This window comes from Monocercomonoides exilis, assembly GCF_001643675.1.
Source record: "Monocercomonoides exilis strain PA203 chromosome Unknown scaffold46-794033, whole genome shotgun sequence".
NCBI lineage: Eukaryota > Preaxostyla > Oxymonadida > Polymastigidae > Monocercomonoides > Monocercomonoides exilis.
The window spans coordinates 305,420-328,706 of record NW_027150591.1 but is presented as its reverse complement, the minus strand read 5'-3'; the positions used below and the strand labels follow the sequence as shown (position 1 = coordinate 328,706).

Below are 23,287 nucleotides of genomic sequence, written 5' to 3'. Positions count from 1 at the left end.
AAAAAGAAATAAAATATAACCATTGAAAAATGTGAGAGCTTTGTGAAAAATTTTGCAAGCTTTTGAAAAACGAAGATGAAAGCGAAAATGAAAATTCACTTATCAGCATGTACGATTATCAATCAACCACAAAAATCATCAAATCAGACATACTTCTTTCTCTTCAATTATCCGGCTGTGTTCAATGGTGGAAAAAAAAAAGGAAGCGCCATTCATATGTGTCTCCTCTCATCCGCTGCACCTTCTTCAAAGCCGTCTTTCGCTTGATATCAGCCAAAGCATGTTGAAATATATCATGCAAATGCATTCCAGCAGCAATCCTTTCCGTCAATGGTTTATCATCCTTTTCTTTGCAATCATCAAATCCTAAAATCAATACTTCACAAAAGAAAGGAAAAAATGAATGCAAAAATACATTCGCACATAATTTTAAAGAACAAATAAAAAAGATAACAAATCAAACAAGCAAACAGATTCTTCCAAATTTTAGTTCCATTTGTTCAGCAATTCATTGTTGATAAAAAATACATCTTTTTCTATTGAATTACATTTGCTTCGCTCTTTCTTTCCACTTCCTGTGCAACATCATTTATCATAAACTCTTGAGCCAGAGATTCTCAAGCAATGGCACTCGCTGCGCCAAAAGGTCTTGCTCAGCTTTCCCTTGGATAGCTCAGAAATATCTCGTGAAACGGAACATCCCCAACCAGCTGAGCAGTTGCCGCACAGAAGCTTGCTGCTGAAAGACATCCAGAAGCTGCATAAAGCTTAGGCAGAGATCTGTGTGCAGTTCATTCCAATGATCCCATCACATGTTGTGCAGTGAATATTATTTTGTGAATTTCATAAAAAAAATTTTTTTTCAAATGATTTGGGCGTTGCATGACAATAGACAACCATTCAAAAAAAGTCAATTCAAAAATGTTGCAGCAAACATGTCCTCCATTTTCGGCTCTTCCACCTGCGTGTGCCGCTCGTATTTTGCATCTGGCCGAAAAATAACCTGCAAAGGCATAAAATGCACAGAAACATTTCTGGGGGGAAAAAGTCAGCATACATTCACTCTTTCTTGTGCAGTCTGCTCCGCGCTGTCCAGAGGCGGCATATCCACAAAGACTCGCTAAATGTTTTAAAATGTGCCTTTTCAGCAGGCAACACAAAACAAGGCACGCCCTCACCTTCTCCAAGCTTTCTTTTTTTATATTCAAACTCATTCACGCTGGTTTTGTTAACAATTATTTGCTCACTTTTCTTGGAATTGACAAAGAAATCTTTTCAAAATTGAGATCAAATACCAAAACATAAACATTTCAATTTGAAGGCAGCTTGAAATATCTTATGATAATTGCTGCCCGTGCAATTTTTCTATTCCCCCAAACAAAAACGAAACAGTTGATCGATTGCGACCAATGTTATGGAGTGGTGATGAAATGCTTCAATAAAACAGATTTCTCTCAAAAACGGTGCCCTCATTTTTTCGAAACCCCTCTGAGCTGATTCAATTCTGCTGTTAATTTTTCAACAACATTTCCGAGTGTTTCAACATCGTCCTGAAGCTGAAGCGATCGTTCGAGGCTTTCCTGATACAGTTCTTGCATCTGGCGAAGCGGAGCATCCTATTGAAAAAAAATAAATAAAAATTAAAAAAAAAAGATTTGTGAAAAATTCACAGCACGTCAACCAAAATGCCAGAGAAGAAGAATTGCACCGCAACCAAACCTTTGATGTTCCTTTTGAATGCGACGCAACGACCTTGCGAAGTGACTCGTTTTCGTGTTTGAGCTGGTCGATGTCAAACTGTAGAGAGGATATTTGCGAAGTGAGCGAGGCACACGTTCGGCAGTTTGAAGTGTGTTGTGTTTGCGCTGAAGTGGCAGACAACGAAGAGGAAGAAGAGGAAGAGAAGGAAGAAGAGGAGGAGGAGGAAAGAGAGGACAGAGAGTTTGTGGAGGAAGACGGGTGGAAATGCGAAGTGGGAGTTGAAGATGATGATGAGGATGAGGATGATTGTGATTGTGATGGCGATGGCGATGAATTGCGAGAAGAAAAAGAAGGAGAGGAAACTGAGATGGAAGAAAACGGGTTGGACTTGCTTTTGTTCGACGAAGCGGGAAGAATCGGAGTGAGCGAAGGAGTTATCGACCGTTCTCGTTCTCGCTCTCGTTCTCGTTCTTTTTCCCTTTCTTTCTCTCTTTCCCGCTCTTGCCCTTCGATAATCCGCTGCAAATCCCTGATCTTCTGCTCTGTCTTCTTTTGCTGCAGCCCCATTTCCACCTTCAGCTGCGAATAGTCCTCGTGCAAAATGTGCTTTTCCCGGCTGCACAGGAAGAAGTGCTCTTCTCGTGTCTGCAGGTCGTTCAGCATCATCTCGTTCCGCTCTTCACACAGCCTCAGTGCTTTCTCCAGTACACCCATCCGCATCAGCTCCTCGTTCAGCCTAGCAATTACCTTCTCTTTCTCCTCTTTCTCCTCAGCCAGCCTCCGCTCCCTTTCCGCACTCTGCTTCTCTCGCTCCTGCAGCTGCACAATCTCCTGACCCTTGCTCTTTGCCTCTTCCTTCAGCTGGCTCGCCAGCGTGTCCTTCTTCTCTGCAAACTTCATCCACCTTTCCACTTTCCCATTCAGCTCCTTCTCCTTCGCTGCAAACAGCGTTGTGTTCGAGCTCAGCAGCTCTGCCTTTTCTCTCGTCTTCGCCTCTGCCTCGCTCAGCTCCCGCCTGAGGGATTCGCACGCCTCCTCTTTCTCCTTCATCGCTGTGTTGTGTTCTTCGATCTCTCTTCTCTCTCTCTCTGTGATTGTGCTGATCGTGTTCCTGCTGTCTTCAATCGTTCTCGCCATCTCTTTCTCCTTCTCCCTCAGCGCCCGAAGCTGCTCTTCGCTTTCCCTCAGCTCCTTTTCTGTCTGCATCGCCACTTTCGTCTTCGCATCCACACGCTGCTTCCACTCCTCCACCTCTCTCTCAAACTGTGTCCTGTCTCTGCTCTTCTCGCTCTCTCGCTCTTCTTTCTCTCTCTTCCTCTCTTCCTTCTCCTTCTGCAGCGCCTCCTCCATCTTCTCCTTGTCTGTCTTCGCCTTCTCCTCCAGGCTCTCCTTCTTCGATATCAGCAGCACAATCTGCTCGGTCAGCGACTGCTCTGTCTTCTCCCACTCGCTTTTGTCTCTCTGGCTGTTCTTGACAAGCAGCGTGCGCTCTTTTTCTGATGACGACAGCGCATTTCGCAGCTGAGACAGCTCATCGTTGATGTTCTTCATCTGAAAGAAAAGGTCACACAGAGAGAGAGAGAGAGAGAAAGAAAATAACAGAATATACGCAAATTGAATTAAAAAAATAAAAAGAGAAAGAGAGAAAGAAAGAAAGAAGAATATTTCAAATGATAAGAGTGAAGCAAATAATTCTGTTTTGTCGCATCCCATAAGCCTTGCTCCAAACCTTCTCTTCGTTGCTCTTCATCAGCGCCTGGATTTCCTGATTTCGTTTCTTTTTCTCTGCTTTGAGTGCCTCTCGATGCTCAGCGTCTCTTTTTTTCCTTTCCTCATCGCTCTTCTTCCTCATCTCCTCCTCTCTTTTTGCATTCTCTTCTTTCTCTCTGTTGAGTTCCTTTGTCAGCTCGGCTTTTTCCTTTTCGTGGCTGGCTGCCAGCAAGCTGCATGCTTCTTCCTTCTCTTTCTTCGCATCCAACGTCGCTCTCGTCTCTTTCTCCACCCTCTTTTCCAGCTTCTGCTTCTCCTTCCTCAGCTCCTCAATCGTTCTTCGGTCTTCTTCTCTTTCGCTGTTCCACTTCTCCTCGCTGATCAGCTCCTTCTCTCTCTCTTCCCTCCGAATCCGCTCGTTCAGCTCCTCCTTCTCCCTCCTCTGGCTCATCTCTTCAATCAGACTGTTCAGCTCGTCGTTCAACAGCACAATCTGCTTTTCCTTCTCGTTCAGCTTCTCATTCGCCTCCTCTTCCTTCTCTGCCCTTTCCTCTCTTTCCTTCCTTATCTCTTCCTCCAGCTCAGAAATCCTCATCGCCTTGTTCTTCATCTCTTTCTCTCTGCTTTCTCTCTCCTTCTCCTTCTCTTCCTCCTCTTCTTTTTTCCTGATCGCATCATCTTCACTCCTTTTCTTCATCTGCATCTTCAATTCCTCAATTTGCGTTTGCAATTTTCTTTTGTCTTCTTGAAGTGTGCTCAGTTGAGCATTCATTGCTTCCATCTGTTTTGACTGCTTTTCTTCTGCTTCTGCTTCTTTCGCCTTTTGCTCTTGTTTCAGAGAGTCCATCTCTTTCTCTTTCTCTTCAACACTCACTTTCAGCTGTTCAATCATATCCAGTTGTGATGCAATCTTTTCGTCTCTCAATCTGTTGTTCTCTGCTGCTTCTTCTTTCTCTCTCTCCTTCTCTCTTTCAAATTCTTTCATTTTGGCATTCAATTCATTTATCAACCTCTGTTGCTCATTGCACTTTTCTTCTGCTTTTTTCCCTCTCTCTTCTTCTTCTTTCAGCTTGTTGTTTTCGATTTCTCTCTCTTTCAGCATTTCTTCCTCTTTTCTTTCCAGTTCTTTGACCAGCTCGTTCAAATTGCTGTTCTCTTTTTCTTTTGCTTCTCTCAAACTTCGTTCTTCTTCCAGCTCTTTCGCATGCCTCTGAATCGCATCCGCTTTCTCCTTCTCTGCTTCCTCCTCTTTCTTTCGCTCCTCTTCTTTCCTTTTCTTTTCCTTCTCTGCCTCTCTCTTCTTGTTCTCTTCAAACTGTTTTATTCTGTTTTGGTCTTTTTGTGCTGCTGCTTTCAATTTGCTCAGCTCTTCTTTCATTTCATTCTCTTTCATCGCAAATTCTTTTCTGTCATTTTCCATCGCACGCTTGTTTCTCTCCTCTTCCTCTTTCCTCTTCTGTTCGTTCTCTTCAATCTGCACTTGAAGCACACTCACCTGCTTTTCCAGCTCTCCTCTCCTCGCCCTCTCCTTCTCCAGCTCCACATTCTGCTTTCTGACTTTCTCTCTCTCCTTTTTGCTCTCTTCGTTCAGCTTCGCTTTTGCTTCTTGCTCTTTCTTTCGATCATTCTCTTGCTTCTCTGCTTCCTCTCTCAGCTTCTGGATCATCTCCTCTTTATCTCTTATCTCCTTCCTCATCCTGCCTTTTTCCTCTTTCATCTTCGAGTTCTCTGCCATCAGACTCAATTTGGCTTCTTCTTCTCTCTTCGCCTCTTCCTCTCTCTTCCTCTGCTGCTCCCTTCTCTCTTCCTCTTCCTCTTCTCTCCTCTTCTCCTTTTCTCTCTTCTCCTTCTTTTCCTTCCTCACTTCCTCATCCAAGCTGTTGATTTTTTCGTCTTTCTCCTTCAGCAGCCCCATCAGCTGCAATATCTTCTGCTCCTTCGAGTTCATTTCCTCTTCCATCTTTTTCCTCTCTCTCTCACTCTCAGCATCCTTCTCCTCCTCATTTTGTGCAGCCACTTGCTCTTTCTCTATTCTTTCCCGCTCTTCTTTCTTCTCCTCCTCCAATTTCACCAGCATCGTCTGCAGCATCCTCAGCTCCTCTTTCATTTTCTGCTCGTTTTCTGTCATCTTCTCCCTCTCACTTTCTCCGCTTTCCCTCAGCTTCTTAATCTCCTCCTTCAATTCTGCTTCTCTCTTCTCTCTTTCGCTCTCTTTAGTCTGATTGCCTTCAATCAGACGCTTTTTCTCGTTCTCCTTCTCTTTCTGCAATGTTTCCAGTGTGTTTTTGTGATGTTGTTCCATCTGCTCCATCTCTTTCTTGTGCTTTTCGTTGTTTTCACTCACAATTCGTTGCCAGTTTGCTTCATTCATCTTCTTCTCTTCTTCCTCTTTCGCTTTCTCCTTCGCTTGCAGTTCGTTTTCCTCTCTGATTTTGACATTTAACTCTTCAATTTGCATCTTCATTGAAGCCACTTCATTCTCAAGTGCTACTCCTTTCTCTTTCTCTTTGCCAATCATCTCCTTTGATTTTTCCTCCTTTTCAGCAAGTTTTCTGTTCAGCTCCTCTTTTTCTTTGTCAAACGACTGTTGCATTTGCTTCGTATTTTGTTGGTATTTCGCTTCATTTTCCTTCAGCTGCTTCTGTTTCGCCTCGCAATTCTTCGCCAAATTCTCTTCTTTTCTCTTCAGCTCTGCATTTTCTTGCTGAAGTTTAGCCAGCTTCTGCTGATGCTGTTGCAAGCGCTCTTCAACTTCGGCTTTCTTTCGCTTTTCGTCTGCATTCTTCTTCTCTCTCTCTTTCTCTGTCTTCTTCCTCAGCTCTTCTAACTGCTTCTGCAATTCATTTTGTTTTGCTTTGTTTTCTTCGCTTTCTCTTTCAACAGTTCTGTAATGTTCCTCTTTTTCCTTCAAAGATTCGATTTCTGTGTGCAAACTGCTTATTTCTTGTCTTCTTTTTTCTTCCTCTACTTTTCTCTTTGCTTCCAACTCGCATCTTTCTTCTTCCATTTCCTTCAATTGCGCCTCAATCTTTTCCTTCGCGCTAATTTCCTCTTTCAGTTCATCTTCTTTCTCTTTTCTGATCCTTTCAACTTCTTCCCTCAGCTTCTCCTTCACCTCCTCTTCTTTCTCTCTTTTCTCTTTCTCTCTCTGTATTTCTCCTTTCAGCTGCTCACTTATTTCTGAATTGTGTTTCTTCTCCTTTTCAAGTTGCTCTGTCAAATCTCTCAGGCTGCCCTTCATCTTTTCCACTTCCTCACTCTTCTCTTTCCTAGCTTTTTCTTCCTCTTCTTCTTCTTTCTCTTTCATCTGTCTCTTTTCATTGATTGTGCGTATTTCTTGCTCTTTCTGCTCCAGCAGCCCTTTCAACTCTGCAATCGCCTTCTCCTTCTCTTCAGTCATCCTCTTTCTTTCTGATTCCATCTCATTCTTTGCCTCGTCTATCTTCTCTTTCTCTTTCTCTTTCTCTTCCACTTCTGCTTTCAGCTGCTTCTTCACTTGCTCCACTTCTTCTCTGAGTTGCTGTTCTTTCCCAACAATTTCTTCTTTCTCTTTCTCCGCTTTTGTCTTTTCCTCTTTCAACCTTTCTATTTCTCTCAAAAGTCCCTCACTCTCTGTCTTGTCAGCCCCGCCCTTCTCTTCTCTCTCAGCCGCCAGCTCCTTCTCCATCTTGCTCATATTCTCCTTCACTGTCTCTAATTCCTTCGCCAGCTGCTCCTTCTCCTTTGCCGTCTGCTCCATTTCGCTTTGTGTCTTCTCATAAAACTGGGCCACTTTCGCTTTCTCTCTTTCCCTCGACTTCTTTCGCTCCTCTCTCTCTTTGCTCATCTGTGCAAGCATCCCGTTTTTCTCTTCTTTCCACTTCGCCTCCTGCTCTTTCCCTTCTTCCACAGCACTTTTCAGCTTCTGCTCCAACGCTTCTTTCTCCTCCTGCTGCTGCTTCTTCTGCTCTTCTTCTCTCTCAATGTGCTGCTTCGTCAGCTCTGTCATCCGCATGTTCAGCTCGCGTATCACATCGTTCAGCTTCACTTTCTCTTCCCTCTCTGCTATCAGCATCGTGATAACCTTGTCGTACTCCTTCCGGTGCTCCGCCTCTTTGCCCGCTGCCTGTTCCTTCCTGGTTTTTAACACAGATTGCCATTCGGTCTCCTTCTCTGCCAGCTTCTTCCTCAGCGCATCTCTCTCGCGCTCTGTTGCAACTTTGGACTCAGTCAGCTCCTTAACTGTCTCTTGAAGCACACTCTTCTCTCTTTCATTGTCAGCCTGTGTGAGCTTTTCTGATTCTGAAGCAGCGTCTGCAGTCGAAGAGGAGGAAAGCGAGGAAGACGCAGATGAGGATGAAGATTTGAGTGCATTAAATGTTGGGAACAGAGAGGCAGAAGCGGTGCGGCTGATGGGGCTGTCGCACATTTCGCCTGAGGAATCCGTCTCTTTCGGAGTGCCAACTTCATTTTCGGAATCTTTGTCGCTCTGTTTGTCCTTTTTCTGCTCTTTCTTCTTCAAAGCGGAGTTTTTTGCCTTCTCTTTCTCGTATGCTGCTCGCAGCTTTGCCTTGTCTATTTCTGCTTGGCGCAGAGCTTGCCTCATTAAAGACTGCATTTCAAAACGATAATTTAAATTAGAAAAATTATATAAATATGAGTGTAATATTGTGAATAAACAAATCGAAAAAAATAAAACATTCAAAAGATTTAATCATTAATTAAATAAATTGCATTGAGTTGGCAAGAAAAAATTTCACACAATTGTTTTTTGATCTGAACTTTTAGCAGGAGAAGACGGAGTCGTAGATGAAGAAGAGATCAAAGGTGAATCTTGCTTGGAAGAAAATGAGTCTACAACAGCGTGGCCTCCGCCTATGGTGGGAAACAGCGAAGTGGAAATCGCAGAAGAATCACCTTCTGCTTTTTCGGCAGATGATTCAGTTTCATTGCCTTTTTTCTTTTGTGATTCAAGTTGCTCTGAAAGTTGTAAAAGTTCTTTTTTCAAGCGTTTGTTTTCGTTTTCCAAACTAGACTTATTCGAATCTAAACTTGATTTTGCATTGTCCAATAGTTTTTCTTTTTTCGTTTCTCCTGTCGCCGCATCTAATTCAGCCTTAAAAAATATAATTTATCTTTGGCGTAAATTTTAGTTATCCTTTTTCATACTGTTAGAGATTGGATTTGATTTAGAAGATCTTGATTGTATTCTGATAAAGATGCAAGGTTTTGCCTCAATGCTTTTTCCTTTTTTTAAAAAAGTTAAAAAAACAAATAAAAAGTGAGAAATACCTTTTCTCGCAGTTCTTCTTTTGATTGGGCCAGCGCCCTTTCAAGTTCTTCAACAGAACGTTGGTTTGGCGTTAGGAAAAATCCAGCTTTTGCTGTTTTCAGTTGCTCTTTCTGAACCTTTAAATCTCTTTCAAGCTTCTCATTTTTTTGTTGACTTTTTTCAAGATCTTAACAGCACCAAAGCAGCAGCAAAGCAATAAAAATTTAAAGATAAGCAAATCAAAATACTCTTTTTACAATAAAATAATGTCTTTTCAAACCTTTTGTTAATTTTTTCTCATTATCTCGCAGAGATGAAAGTTCTTCTTTATATCTTGCAATCTGCTCTAATGGAGGGAGATCAGAAACATCTAAACGGTCCTTTGTATCATTGCGTTTTAGGAAATTCAGAATTGACATTTTGATCTTAAGTGTAATAAAAATTAGTTTTCAAAACTTCAAATCTAACATCTTGGATAATGAACTTATTTAAATTTAAATACTGACTTCACTTTAATTTGAAAATAAAATTGTTTTATTTAAATAATAAAAATATGCATTGAAAATTTAATTATAAATTAATTTATCGTTTAAGTGATGTGGACAAAAATTCAATAATTTGTCGTTTGGCTATATTTAACAAGAAATAAAAAGATTAAAAATAGATAAATATGAAATTTTAAAAAAATTTTTTATTAAAAATAAACAAAATAAAAAATAAAATAAAATAAAATAAAACTTATGCGAAAATGGAATACAAAAGTGTAATTAAAGATGAAAAAAAGAAAAAAAGAAGAGGAAGAAAGAACAGTAAATAGAAAAGAAAATTGAAAAATTAAAAAGAATGAATGTTGAGTTCTTTGAATTAATTCTTAGAATTAAACAGTATCATAACACAAAGTTCACTAGACCTTAATAAACATTAGAATATAAAATTGTTCGGAGAATAATACTAAATTAAGAATAATAAGTGCGAAATGATCAAATGAAATAGGATTAATAATATAATATTTGTAGCACGATAAGAAATCATTCATCTAACGCAACTAATTTGAGAATGAAATCTGAATTTTTATATAAACAATACATCAAAAGAAGAAAAAAATAATTATATGTTAAGAACGAGAACAAAAAACATTCGGAGAACAATGATAATCTTTTTTTTAAAAGAAAAAGCAAAAACAAAAACTTACAAAGAAGACAAATTTGAGATATGAAACAAAGTGAAGGATGATGATATAATTGAGCATTTAGCAAAAGAGTTTAAACATCAAGCATTTTCTAAAAAAAAAAAATGAAAATAAAAATAAAAAGAAGAACGCAATATTCTTTTAAATCAGGAAAAAAATAAACTAAAATGAAATTAAATTTAAGCAATAGACAAGAGCAGAGTGAAAGAAAGCAAAGAAGATATTTCTGATGTAATATACATCGCAAAGATAGATCATTATTCAGTTAAGCATCAAGACCTCACAAATATTCTCTGAGTGAGCCAGCTTTCTGCCTTTAATTGCGAAGAGTTTCAGAAAAACTTTAAAAAAAATAAAAATAAAAAAAGGTGTTTAGAAAAATTGCTTGACTTTCAGAATAGGTGCTTTAAGAGAGGAATGTTTAGTTTCAGTCATTAATTTTCTGGTTCAATATTCGTATTTGACTGTTAATAGGAGCAATCTTCAACTATATTTCATTCATCCCCCACATTACTATCTACACTACACACAAAAATTGCACATCAAAGGCGCTTTTAGAATGAATCGTAAATATCGTCTGACCCGCCTTCAGGAGCATACATCATGTATCTTTGCGTCATCGCCTTTTGGGTTTGCTCCTCGTCTTCATCGCTGTCGTTGTCGCTGCTGCTGTCGCTTTCATCTGAATCTGAATCTGAGTCTGAGTCAGAATCGCCCTTTCCTTTCCCTTTGCCCTTGCCTTTTCCTTTCCCTTTTTCTTTCTCTCTCTCCTCATGTGCTCTTAGTGCTGTTCTCGACGAAACCACATCATCTTCCATTTGTCTCTTCTTCTTCAGCGTCAAAGATGCATAGTCATCACTTCCTCTTCCCCCGTCTGATTCTTCTTCGTTCTTCAGCAGATATGCTTGGCTTCTCGCACTGCTTCTGAGGGTAGACGATGAGCCCATGCTCACAGAACTCCTCTTTGAAACCGACATTCTCTTGCTGCCTGTGTCGCTGCTGTCGCCATAGCCGATTCCAGAGTCCTGCACATCGTCTGGGAACTCGTCTTCTGTGCGTGGGCGCGCTCTCATCGTGCCTCTGTCGCGCTCCAACTCGCGCTGTCGCTCGCGCTCTCGTTCGATTTGCGCAGGATCGTTGTAATCCCGCGAGTCGCGCTTGTACGAGCTGGAGCTCACATACTTCAGCTCCTCTCTGTTTTCTTCTTCGTCAACCTCGTCGAACTTCATCGGAGACGCCATCACTGGGTACTTCCCTCCCATAACAGTCTTCTGTTTAATGTCCGTACGCACCAGCTTGCCGCCACGTCTTTCGTACCGCACCTCCAAAACATCGCCTGACTTTGAATTCTTCATGGTCTCCATCTCAATTGAGCTTCTTATGTTCTTGTTCTTCTTCTTTCCTCCGCTAAGCGCAACAACAATAATAGCGATGATGATGATTATCACAAGCACCACAGCAACAGGAACAACAATAGCAATAATGATTGTCGTGCTTGAATTTGATGGCTTTGTTGGTTCAGTGTTGTTTGTATTGTTAGAGTTGTTTGACCTGCCAAACACAGGAAATCGCTGCGTCTCATACAGAATGTCTGAGCCAGGCTGTGCTGGGAAGATGATATAGCCTTGCAGAACCTGATCAAGCGGCTTTGTGTTATTGTACGACGGGTCCTCAGAGGGCATTGTGGATATAAGTTGGGTGCCGCTGGCATTATACATCGTGACTGGGTATTTGAAGTCCATATTCTGAACCACATCGTGCAACGCCATGAAGATCTGGCAGCCGTAGAGATTGGATCCTTTAAAGTTCATTGTAAAGTTCCAGGGCTCCCCTTTCACTAAGCTTCCATTCACTGCTTCCACCACTGGTGTGTAGTACAGCGAGAGGAGCGATACTTCTTCATCAGCGTTGGAATTTCTGTTTTTAGAAGATAACGACCGAATAGCTCCATCGGAACTATCACTTGAATTAAGCTTGGAGAACACGCTACGACTGTTTGCTTTTTTCTGGGTCTGCTTCAAAAGAGGGTGAGTTGCCTTGCATGGAGCTTCGGCTAAGATCCACAGCGAGTCATTTGTCTTCAGTTCACTCTCACTCACTCCATTGAATGTTGTCCCTTCAAACGAAAGAGAGGTTTCTCCCATACAATGCACGTTGCGATACACTCCTCCTCTTGACGAGATTTCTCTGTTGTTCGCAAACTCTCCGTTTTTAATGCTAACTGTCCCTCCTTCTACATCAAGTGCTCCTTGTGGCAGGCCATCGAACACACAGTCAGTGATCTGTGCATCCATCTGAGGATTCCTCAGACTTATAAGAGATGCTGGCCATTCGCATTCTGATTGTAAGGCATTGTATTTATATTTGTTTGAATTGTGAAGCAATGATGGAAAAGCAGCCTCCATTGAAAAGCGAGAATTCATCATGGACGATGAGTCATCGTCTGAGAAATAGTCAGCATCTTCGTTTTCATCACTGTCGTTATCGTTGGCTCGGCTGCTGCTACTTTTTTTAAACGAGGCATTATTCATTGAAGTCTTTTTAGATTTAATGTCAAATAGAGTCTTTGGATTTCTTGAATCAACTTGTAGGTTTGTAACTTTAGTGTCTGTTATTTTCAGCTTTTCGCTACTTTCTGTTGCAAGAATAACAATATACTGAATGTTTGTATTGCTTGATGCGTTAGCAAACTCCACGTTTGTAAATGAAGCATTTCCAGCATTGATTTTAAACAGTGCACCAAATTTGTTTGAGCCAGTGCAAATGAACGTAAGATTTCCGACATCAAGTGTTCTCTTGCTGATGATAAGAGGATCTTCCACTGTGCTTACAATTGGAGAGCCTGAAACAGTGACTGTGGGCATGTTTGTAATTTCGTTTGAACATAATTTTGTGCTATTTATTTCCATCTGTCCGTTGAGACTTACATCAGATTCTTTACGAATTAATAAAGTGTTGTACATATTTGTATTCAATCGAGTTGCAGCATAATTCAGCACACGGCACGGATATTTTGCAGATCCACAGAATTTGCCATCAATTGAGTCTGTTGATCCAACTTCCACATCAGTCAGCACACTCGTTGGTTTTGCTTCAAATAAAGGAATAAACCATTCTTTTGTAGGAGAAGTTTCAATGAAATGGCCAATCCATTCATCGGTTGATGAAGAAACACCTGAAGGCAAACTGCTTTTCTCTATCGATGCAACCAAGTTAACATTCTCAAAAAATATGTTTTTGCCATTTGTAGCATCATTAGCGCCCCATTGAACATTGGAGTCCCAACTAATTGTTGGAATTGCATTTCTATCAGCAATTGAAAGATAAAATGCACCTCCATAAACAGAACCACCATTATTATTTGCCTTTTTGGCGTGACAGTTTTTATAACTGCCTCCTTTCAAAATGAATTTCGACTCATGACCAAGATTCACACGCATAAATCCTCCATTTGATTGAGAAACAGATGATTGCACAATAACATTCTCAAGAGTTATGCTTCCTTCTTTTGCTATTTCTATTTCAAACGGAGAAGTAGCACCAGTAATTGTTGAATTGCTTTGAACTAATGAAGCTAAATTGCAATTTTCTAATAAAACTGTACTTTTTGCATTTAAATGAAGAATTGGATGATCTTTTGCTTCCATTCCAGATATTTGAAGGTTGTCTGCTGTAAATGAATTAAGATTCAAATCAAATAAAAGATAATTATGTAAATTATCGTTTGCAGGAGTAGATAAATATGCAATTGATGTATCTGTCAATTTGAGTGAACCAGCAGTTGCCAAAAAGATGGAAGTATATCCGCCAGGCATGTTTCCTTCTGTTGGAATAGCCAAAATAACCAAATCAATTTGTGCTTCTCCACTTGTCTTGACAAATGCCTTGCTTGATTGTTCATTTGACTGAAGCTGGATCGGTTTTGATTGGAAAGAAGTTTTGAATGAAGCGCTTTTCTGCTCGGGAATTTTGAATTCAACAGTTACAGAAGGAGATGCTGTCTGCGAAGACAAAGTGAAAGAAGAAGGTGAAGAAGAAGAAACAGAAGAAGTCGAGGTTGAAGGCCAAACAAAATTTTTGTCTCCAGTAATCACAAATTGGTTATTTTCGAAATCAACACCTTCTCCAAACACAATTGATGATGATGGTGGTGACGAACTTTCAGCATTTAAATAAACAATTTGTTTGAAGAATCTGACGTTTTCTAATGCTTGATGCAACGTTGAACAAGGAGTATTTGCATCATATCCACAGTTTATATCATCTTCTGTGCTTGAAGATGAAACATATGTCTTCCATGAATCAAGCTTTGGAATAAGATTTTGATTATTCCCATCTTTATCCTCCAAAATAAACTCATTACTACCAAAACTGCCTTTGTTTTCAGCAGTTACTATTCCCTGAAGCGTAACTGGCCATTTATTATAATCATAATTGCTATTTTTCAGATACAAATTATTTCCCGTTACGGCCTTGCATTTGTCAAAGCTCAGTCTCCACAGCTGCACAAGTGTTTTATCCCAATCAGATACATCTGCTTCAACATAGACTGCTCCTCCTTTTCCAAATTGAACTGAATTCCCTTCAGAATGAAACGAAGAACAATCAAAAAAATTGCAGTTATGTATCATTACAGTTGTAGGTGAATTTAACGAAGTTCCTGATTCATCTATAGCTTGTGGTGCTTCAATATGAATAGCTCCTCCTTCTCCTCCAGCTCCAATTGAATGACAGGATGAGAAATTGCTATTTGTGATCTTCACATTTGATTGTTTTGGAAGAAGAAGAGAGAAAACTGAGCCAAAACAAGGTTGATCTGTCTTAAGAACTGTAATTTCATTGAATTCTGTATTGTCCACAATCAAAGAAAATATTTCATCAGCATTAGAATTCACAGAAATCGATGGGGAAAGTTCCAAAATGAATGAAGAACGATACAATCTTTTCTTATTTGCGGGGATAACAGCAGTAGAATCAGCTTCATTCTCATCAAAAACGCAATTTTTGATAGAAACTGTTGCTTTATCAGGAGCTGTTCCTCTTCCTTTCCACAAAACATAAACAGCTCCTCCAACGCAAGAATCGCCTCCAGCACAGACGCAATCAATAAACTTACAATTTTCGAGTGAAAAGAAAGAAGTTTCACACAAAGTGCAAGCTAAACAAGCGCCTATTGATTCGGCACTAGAAACGCCAGATGAAGAAGGAAGAGAATATGAATGAGAAGGCGATTTCACAGAAACACAATGACAATGAATGAAATTCGTGTTTGAAACAGAAACAGAATTTATGACAATATTAACGTCTTGCTGAAGATAAATAGCTCCTCCAAGTTTTTTCAGGTTTGTGTCAGTTGATCCGCTTTGTTGAGTAACATAGCAATTTTCAAATAAACAAGAAGAAACAGAAAGAGAAGATTTTTCCTTCATTTTCGCATAAACAGCCCCTCCTTCTGAATCAGAAGCAAGACAGAAGCAACTCTTGAATCTTGCATTAGAAAGAGAAAGAGAACAACTTGATGGAACTTCTACATATACAGCGCCTCCAATTGCTTGTGTATTCATTGCAGTACCTTTCTTAATATAGCAGTTTGTATAAGTTCCACCAATGTTTATTGAATAGCTGGAAGAAGAAGAAGAAGTTTTATCTTCAATATAAATTGCCCCGCCTTTAAATGAAGTAATTCCATTTGCCTCAACTTCATCCCCGAATACAGAAGAAGATAAAATGTCTATTCTTCCAATGCTGTTTTGAATAATATGAGCAATAGCTCCTTCGCATTGTGGGCAATTAATCCGTTTGAACGTCCCACCAAGTTTAATTTGGTAAGAGCCAGAAGTTCGAATGATTGTAAGCAAAGAACTAGGTGTTGAATAATCCAAAGTGATGTTTGTGAATTTAATTCCTTCCAAAGAAAGTGTATTTTTTGTGGAAAATGAGCATAATTCTGCTTGGTTTAGCAAAATATTGCTCGCGATGAAATTATCAATTCTTGATGACTTTGAAAGTGTTGCACCAAAAATACGATAAGACAAAGAAGAAGAAGAAGGATTGGAGAAGGTTATTTTAACATTCGAAATGGATAAAGAAGAATCAGAACTGTCTTCAATCAAAATCAAAGTGGAAGCATCACCCAATGAATTTGGGATTGAAAAAAGCAAGTTTTTGAACTCTGTTGAATTGGAGCAAGTCAAATAAGCAGTTGGAATTGATGATGAAGAAGTGAAGACGATTCCATCAATTAAATCATCACCTTCAGCATTGCTTCCAGCAGTAATTTGTATCCCTTGAAAGCTCACTGCAACTTCTCCAATTGCTACCATTTGATTAATATTCACCATTTTATCAATAAAAATGCTCTTTCCTAGAAAAGAGTCCGAACGAAGCACTTGTGTTATTGTTTTGCAGGCTTCAGATGCAACAAGCCCGCATTCGTGTCCATTTCTGTTATTATCATTTCCAGTGCTGCTAACAAATTGCTTCTTATTCTTTAAGTGTGGAGATAAATCGAAAGTAGTTGTCAAACTGCCTGAAGTTCCATAGGCATAAGTATCATCATCTAACGCCATTATTACATCGAGCATAACCCCTTTAAACTGGAAATGGCGAATAACGCTGGGAATATCGCTTCCTTCAAAGAAAATATGCTTCCCTCTCTTTGTGAAAGTTGTTCCACTTTTATTTGTAGAGCAATCAGTGAATGAAAGGTTCTCGAATGTGATCGTATCGTATGCCAATGTTGATGGATTAGTCTTCATCACAGCATAAATAGCACCCCCTTTCACATAACTGTCCATTGATGAAGAACTACCTGACGTTGCGCAGCAATTCGAAAATGCCAAATTTTTCAACAAAATTTTCGCCTCAGGCGGAGCTGTCACATATACAGCGCCTCCCAATGGATAAACACCATTGGTTATATAACTTGATGAAGGAGTGCATTTGCTGTTAGTAAAGGAGCAATCGGTGATGGAGACAATTTGATCATTGTCAGCTTCAGCATTTGGAAAGTGTGAATTTTTCATTGAAATTTCTTCAAATTTTGAAGAAATTTCATTATTTCCTTTGTTCTTAGCATTATTCAATAAATTCTTGCTTCCCGTTTCCTTCCATTCAACATAAATACATCCACCTTGAACTGCACTTATGGCTTCATTTGCGGGATCTCCTCCAAAAATGGCTCCACTTATATAAAGTGAGCTTTTATCCTTCAGAACAATATTATAACATGCTCCTTTGCCATATGATGTCTTCACTCCTTTGTATGTTCCTCCAGTGATTGTCATCTTTCCATTGCTTATTGTTCCATCTGAAGAAATAAATGGAATAACTTCATAGCGAAAGGGAGTTGTTGGGTTTGAGTTATGTGTGTGAGAAACTGAGTTTATGTTGCAGCTTTTAATAGTAATCAAATTCGATGTAATATTTAAATATGACTCGAGATAAGCTGATGGAGAAGGAGAAGGAGAACCTGATATTGCTTTAACTTCCACGTTGTTCATCACAAATTCTCCATTTGTCTTTCTAAATCCGTTTCTTATTCTTGAACTGCTGTATGTAGTTGGATTAAAAGCAATGGCTATTGATTTGAATTCCACTCTTCCCCCTGTGGAGGTGATAAAAGTGTTGTACAAAGGATCAGCATTGAAAAACAAAGAAAATGCTTCATCAAATTCTGTTTGAGTCACTTCATTTGCTTGTTTTCTTGTGGCTGGTGCTTCGCTAAGTGCAAATTGTACCTCAGCCGTTCCTGAAGAAGGTGCTCGGAGCGTCCATGAAGTGTCGCCCGTGTTAACAGCATAATCGCAATAAACTGTCCCACTCACTTCAACATCGTGTGTCTTCCAATTGCATTGTTGCAAAGCCATTCCCAATGATTTGCATGCTTTTCCTGATGAGCCATAATGCCCACATCCAAGCTCATCTTCACCTAATTCACTAACATAATCCACTTTATTCCCTGCACAAACAGTCAAAAGATTGATTGATGGGCCAGAAGGTGAACCACACATGTAGAGATTATCGTATGTGTCAGGCCGACCGAGTTCAGTGTCTAAAAACACATCAGCAAAATGATAGTAGCTCAAAGCAATCGAACTTGTGTTCTGAATGAATAGCTTTTTCCCTTCGCTTCCTTTGCAGTTGCTATCAAATTGCACTTTTTCAAATTTCACGTGATTTTCATTACAATCCATGTTCACATAAACGCCTCCTCCAATTCCTGTACCAGAAAGACTGCTTTCGTCGCTTTCTGATTTTGGAACACGATTAACCACTCCACAATGACTGAAAGAGCTACTTCGCACAATAAACACAGCTTGCTCTCCTTCTATTTTCATTCCTATTGCTCCTCCTGTTCCCTTTGAAGAAATAGCCGTCCAACAGCCATTGAATGAACATCCAGTTATACTTAATTTATCTCCTGCATTGATTTGCCCCATTTCTTCATCTGAAATAGTTTTCGTATTTAAAACTCCAGAAATACAAGAAGATGGCTTTAATTCTCCTTGTTCAGAAGTGGCATGAATTGTACTAACATTATTAAAATCCGAATCTTTAACCCATATTTGAACTGCGCAGTTTTCTTTAGCTTTGCAACTTATAATTGACTCACCAGAAAAAGAGAGGTCAGTGAATAGACATTTTTCAATGCACAAATCTCCTCTTGTGACAAGAAAAACAGGAGATTTATTCGATTTTTCTGTTTCCATTTCGGAATTTGCCATAAATTTGCATTGAATAACGTTTATAACTCCACTTTTTTCCGAGTTTATCTCAAAAAGAGCATTAAATGCCTCAGAATTCGGTTGATGAAGAAAAGTGATGTATTTGACAGAAATTATCCCCTTTAGAATGAAAGTAGCTGGCACATTCATTGGATTAGCTGGATTTTCTGAGCCTTTCAGAGTCAAAGGGGAAGAAGCGGAAATTGTGGCTGTTGGTTCAATAAATGAAGATGTTTCGGCCGATTCGGTTTGTTTGACTGGGGCAGGTCCAGTTAGAAGAAGAGGTCTTTCTAAATGTTGTGGAAAATAAGCAAATAAACAAATTAATAATGAAATGAATAAAAAGGTTTTGAAAAAAAGTTAGAAATTGAAAATTAGAATAAAATTGAAAGAAAAGAAAAATTTTTACAAAAATTAAATATTATACAATAAAATAAAAAATAAATAAATTAAAAATAAATTAGAATCAAAAAATTAAAAAATAACGAATTAGCACAGACCCCATAGATGGAACTTAGCTTGATAATTTCCTTTCAGCAAAGAGATAGTTTCCATTGTTTCCGATGGATTATTTGCTGCTGTTTCAAAAAGGCGACAATTGATTCTAACCTGATAAAGGCATTTCGTTTCATTTGACAAGTCAATTTCGTTGTTTTCTTTGCTTCGATGCGAAGAAAATGAAGATGAAACACTTTCAACAATAATATCTTTTTTTGTTGCGGCATCTTGTATAATCCCAGTTAGTTCTTGCTGGTTAATACGTACCCGAGGTTCGACAGAGGTTGATGCACAGTTTTTTAATGGATAGCTTGAAGAACTGAAGCTTGATGAAACAATAAGAGCATCTGATCCTTTCGGACCTGATACTGAATTCACTTTGTTGATCATAAACAAACAGAATGAGATTTCTGTTTCATCATCATTAAAGGCATTGTAGATTGATTGAATTGTCGACGATGAAAAAGAAGAAGCTGAATATGTTCGAGAAACTTCCACAACTTTTATTCCTCCAGTCTCTGCTAATGCAGCACACTCAGAAAACAGACAAAACTTAATTTTCATTGCCCCATCAAAGCAAGGAACAGACAAAGTGCTTCCCTTATCGCTACCTTGTGAATTGCATTTGTGAAACCAGCAATTCAGTGTCTCACTTTGTCCCGATGAAACATACACTCCACTTGCTTCTGTGTTCTGTGAACTTCCTTCAATGAAATGGCATCTGTCTATTTTTATCTGCTTTCCCTCGGAACAAATACAGCCACCTAATCCACTTGATAGACAACTTCGAAAGACGCAGCCCTCAATCACCGTTTCGCTCATTTTCATCCAGACAGCACCACCTCGTCCAACATTGCTTCCAACTTCACTGGAAATACAAGAAATATTCTCAAACAATGTGTGCTTCAAAATTAATTCCGCAGCTCCATTTTCTGAAACATAAAGTGCTCCGCCATTCACGTTTGAAATTGTGGAAATGTTGACGAAATCGCAATTTTCGAAGGAAAGAGAATTTTTTATTCCAGTTTTTTCTTGTCTTTGGCCGTAAGATGTTCTGCTTCGTGTAAAAGTGGTATTTTGCACGTAAAACTTGTCATATGAACATTTGTCAGACACGATAGAACCGAAGAAGTTTCCTTCAGTTGATTCGAAAATACATCCGATGATTGTTGTTCTGCATAAGGCACTTGTAGGTTTGATATTATGTTGCGTTGAAAGGTTATATAATTTGTAAGAAGAAGAAAAGGAAATATTCGACAAATGCACATCTGTCAGTAACACTCTTGATGTGAGTTCATCACCAAAAAATGGATTATTATTGGCAATGCAAATTTCCTTAAAGTTACTTGTTTCGACAGATAATAACGAGTTCGATTGTGTTGACTTCATCAAAGATCCAAATACAAGATTTTTCGAAGTGAAAGAATGGATTGAGAAATTCGAAATAAAAACTTTTCCTCCTTCAACAGAAAACATAAATGAAGGAAATTTTTCGGTAGTAATGGTAGAGACGCTTGAAAGAACAATTTTGGATGTTGAATCGCAATTTGCGTATGGCTTTGAAGATGTAAGAATTATGTTCATCATTTCATAGGTCAAAGTTGAATTTTTAAGACTGATCGATGAAAATGAATTCGTAACTGGATAAACAAATGTTTGTTGTAAATCTATGTTAATCCCTCTAAATTGATTTTGCTTAACATTTTCCTGTTTGAAAGTTTCATGCGAATCAGAAAAGTTCTTTCTCAAATCTTTGTCGGAAATTTTATCATCAAAAAATAAGTAAGTAAAATCGGTATTCTCTTCGATTTCTTTAAATATTTCGCTTTGCAGTAAAAAGGAATACAAAAATATTGTGCATATAAACATTACTGGTATGTTATACACAAAGATATTCACAGATTGATCAAAATCACTAATTAAAGGGACATCAAAATAAAATTAAATATGGTTATTTTTTCCAATTGGTACTGAATATTTGTGTTTTTCAAAAAGATATCAATTTGCTCCAAGCTTTTTCTGCAATTGTATCAGAAAAAGTCTTTCATTATGATACTAAAAATAACTGAAAAATAAACAAATTGAGAAAATTTTTAGGAATGTGAAGTATGGAACAAATTTTCTAAAACAAAAAATTTCGTTCCAATTACCAAAGAAAGATTGAGAAATGATGTTTTTATAGTCACATAATAAAATCCCAATAAACCATTTTTATGGAATTTATAGGATTTTATTGGAAATGATTGTACTTTTTGAACGTTTGCGCTCAATTTCCAATCAGTTTCAAAAATATGTTCTCTCTCTCTCTCTCTCTCTCTCTCTCTCTCTCTTTTTTTTTTTTTTTTTTTTTTTTTTTTTTTTTTTTTTTTTTTTTTTCGGAAAATGAGTTGAAAATGCAAAAACAACTTTCAAGAACATGTGATGCGGTCATCTAATGAGTAATATTTTACAGAAAGCGTTTCTGATGATAGATCATCAAATGGAGGGGCAATGTACATGTAAGCGCTATTTGCATAAAAATCACACGCTCAAAGTTGTATTTGAGTCGTTCCACGCACACCAAGTGAAAGAATTCGCCCCATTGTCTGTCTGATTTTGTCTCGCTGGTTTCGATGGATTCCCTTCACTCCCATTGACTGCAACATTCTGTGATCGATGACATCCGATAAATGAGGTGTTCGAGGCAGACAATGAAGATGAAGGACTGTTGAGAGAGGGGACAATGCCCCCATCATAAACATCCCAAACTGACGAAAAGGAACAGCTGCTCATCAGAAATACTCTTTCACTCGGCCCTTCAGCCAGATGTGAGGCTTTCGATGGATTTGTGGAGATGTTGAAGAATTCTAATTGGGAAAGACATACAAAGTGCGATGAGATAAGTGGGGCTGAAGACACACAAAAAGATGAGAAATCTGACTCACTCGCCATACACTTCATCCTCCTTCGCTTTCTTCTTCTCTTCCTTCTCCTCTTCCTTCTCCATCTCTTCCTTCACCTCCTCGTTGTCCTCCTCTTCCTTCACTTCCTTTTCCTTCACTTCCTTTTCCTCTTCCCCATCCTCCTATTCCTCCTCCGCCTTCTCTCTCACTCATCTTCTGCCCCATCCTCTCATTCTCTCCCAATATCTCTCAATAAAATATTTCTTATAACCCCAAAAATCTTACAACCCTTTTCTTGTCTCTTTCTGCTGAAAATATAATGAATCTCATAAAAAAAATATGACAGTCCTTCGCTGTCAATGCATTTTTATAATGATGATCCTATAAAGCTCTTTCCCAAGCTAATTCCTCCATTGTCCTTCACTTTCTATCGTTTGATGTAATTTCACTCCCTTGAAGTTTTACGAAAACGCTAGCAAAAACAATTTTGTTCAAACAAATAAAAAGAAAAAACAATAAATCATATTAAAAATAGGTCAAATAAAATAACTTTAAAAAATGTCAAACCTTTGTTTCCCTTTCTCTCGCTCACTTTGTCAAAGAATCGCTGCATTCCATGTCTCTTCATCCCTTCCGTCATCTCCAGTAAAAATAAAACATCTTGTAATCTCCATCCTCAAAGATTTTCCTTTTTATAAATATTCTGGAGGTCATTCTCATCTTCTTTTGAGAACTTTCTCCAAAATTTTGAATTTTTTCTGGAAAAAATTCATTTCCCCAAATTTTTCATCAAAACCTCTTCCCTTTCATCTTTCTCCTCTTTTTTTTTTTTCCTTTTTCTTAACTGATCTTTTCATCATATTCAGAAAAATCCATTCCATATCTTCGTTCAAGTCGAGCTTCTCCTGCTGAAGCTTCTGCAACTGCTTTCCAGACTCTTCATACCCCAACCTATCGAAAAGCATCAATATGCATTTTTTTACCTTCTCTTCAAAAATCAACGTGGAAAAAAAAGATCCATTATTCCATATGCTCTTCATTTGGCCGAACATCAACAGCTGCTGTGCATGCAATAAATATTATTTTTCTGTGAGAAATAAGCAGACGATGAGTGCAGCTCTATGTTTTCTGGTGCCAAATTAGGAAATGAGGAATTACTTTTCTTTTTATCTTTGATACGATTTTATGACTGAGCATCATTCATTTGTGCAGAATTTTCAGAATCAGCAGCAAAAGAAGAAGTTGAAGAAGAAAACAAAGACAAAGATGAAGAAGAAAGAAATTTCGTTCCAATCACATTCTTCTCTCCGTTAATCTCAATGACTGAAAT

General features: G+C 38.6%; 4 protein-coding genes across 4 annotated transcripts; all 4 read right to left on the bottom strand.

Annotated features, from left to right (window-relative positions):
- Positions 1-653: 653 nt before the first annotated feature.
- Positions 654-1,214, bottom strand: MONOS_10005 (uncharacterized protein; the record flags this gene model as incomplete). The annotated part of the gene is made up of 4 exons (XM_067862412.1): positions 654-780; positions 936-1,003; positions 1,058-1,120; positions 1,179-1,214. The coding sequence occupies 4 exons, from the start codon at positions 1,212-1,214 to the stop codon at positions 654-656; spliced, it is 294 nt and encodes a 97-aa protein (XP_067721562.1).
- Positions 1,215-1,392: 178 nt separating this feature from the next.
- On the bottom strand, positions 1,393-9,081 carry MONOS_10004 (uncharacterized protein; the record flags this gene model as incomplete). Its single annotated transcript, XM_067862411.1, has 7 exons — positions 1,393-1,616; positions 1,720-3,252; positions 3,431-8,002; positions 8,153-8,506; positions 8,560-8,637; positions 8,683-8,849; positions 8,943-9,081. 7 exons carry the CDS (start codon positions 9,079-9,081, stop codon positions 1,470-1,472), a joined length of 6,990 nt encoding a protein of 2,329 aa, XP_067721561.1. The 3' UTR covers positions 1,393-1,469.
- A 135-nt stretch (positions 9,082-9,216) lies between these two features.
- Positions 9,217-20,031, bottom strand: MONOS_10003 (uncharacterized protein; the record flags this gene model as incomplete). Its single annotated transcript, XM_067862410.1, has 3 exons — positions 9,217-18,867; positions 19,078-19,943; positions 20,015-20,031. The coding sequence occupies 3 exons, from the start codon at positions 20,029-20,031 to the stop codon at positions 10,406-10,408; spliced, it is 9,345 nt and encodes a 3,114-aa protein (XP_067721560.1). The 3' UTR covers positions 9,217-10,405.
- Positions 20,032-22,011: 1,980 nt separating this feature from the next.
- Positions 22,012-22,597, bottom strand: MONOS_10002 (uncharacterized protein; the record flags this gene model as incomplete). The annotated part of the gene is made up of 3 exons (XM_067862409.1): positions 22,012-22,203; positions 22,246-22,265; positions 22,525-22,597. The coding sequence occupies 3 exons, from the start codon at positions 22,595-22,597 to the stop codon at positions 22,012-22,014; spliced, it is 285 nt and encodes a 94-aa protein (XP_067721559.1).
- Between the last annotated feature and the right edge of the window lie 690 nt (positions 22,598-23,287).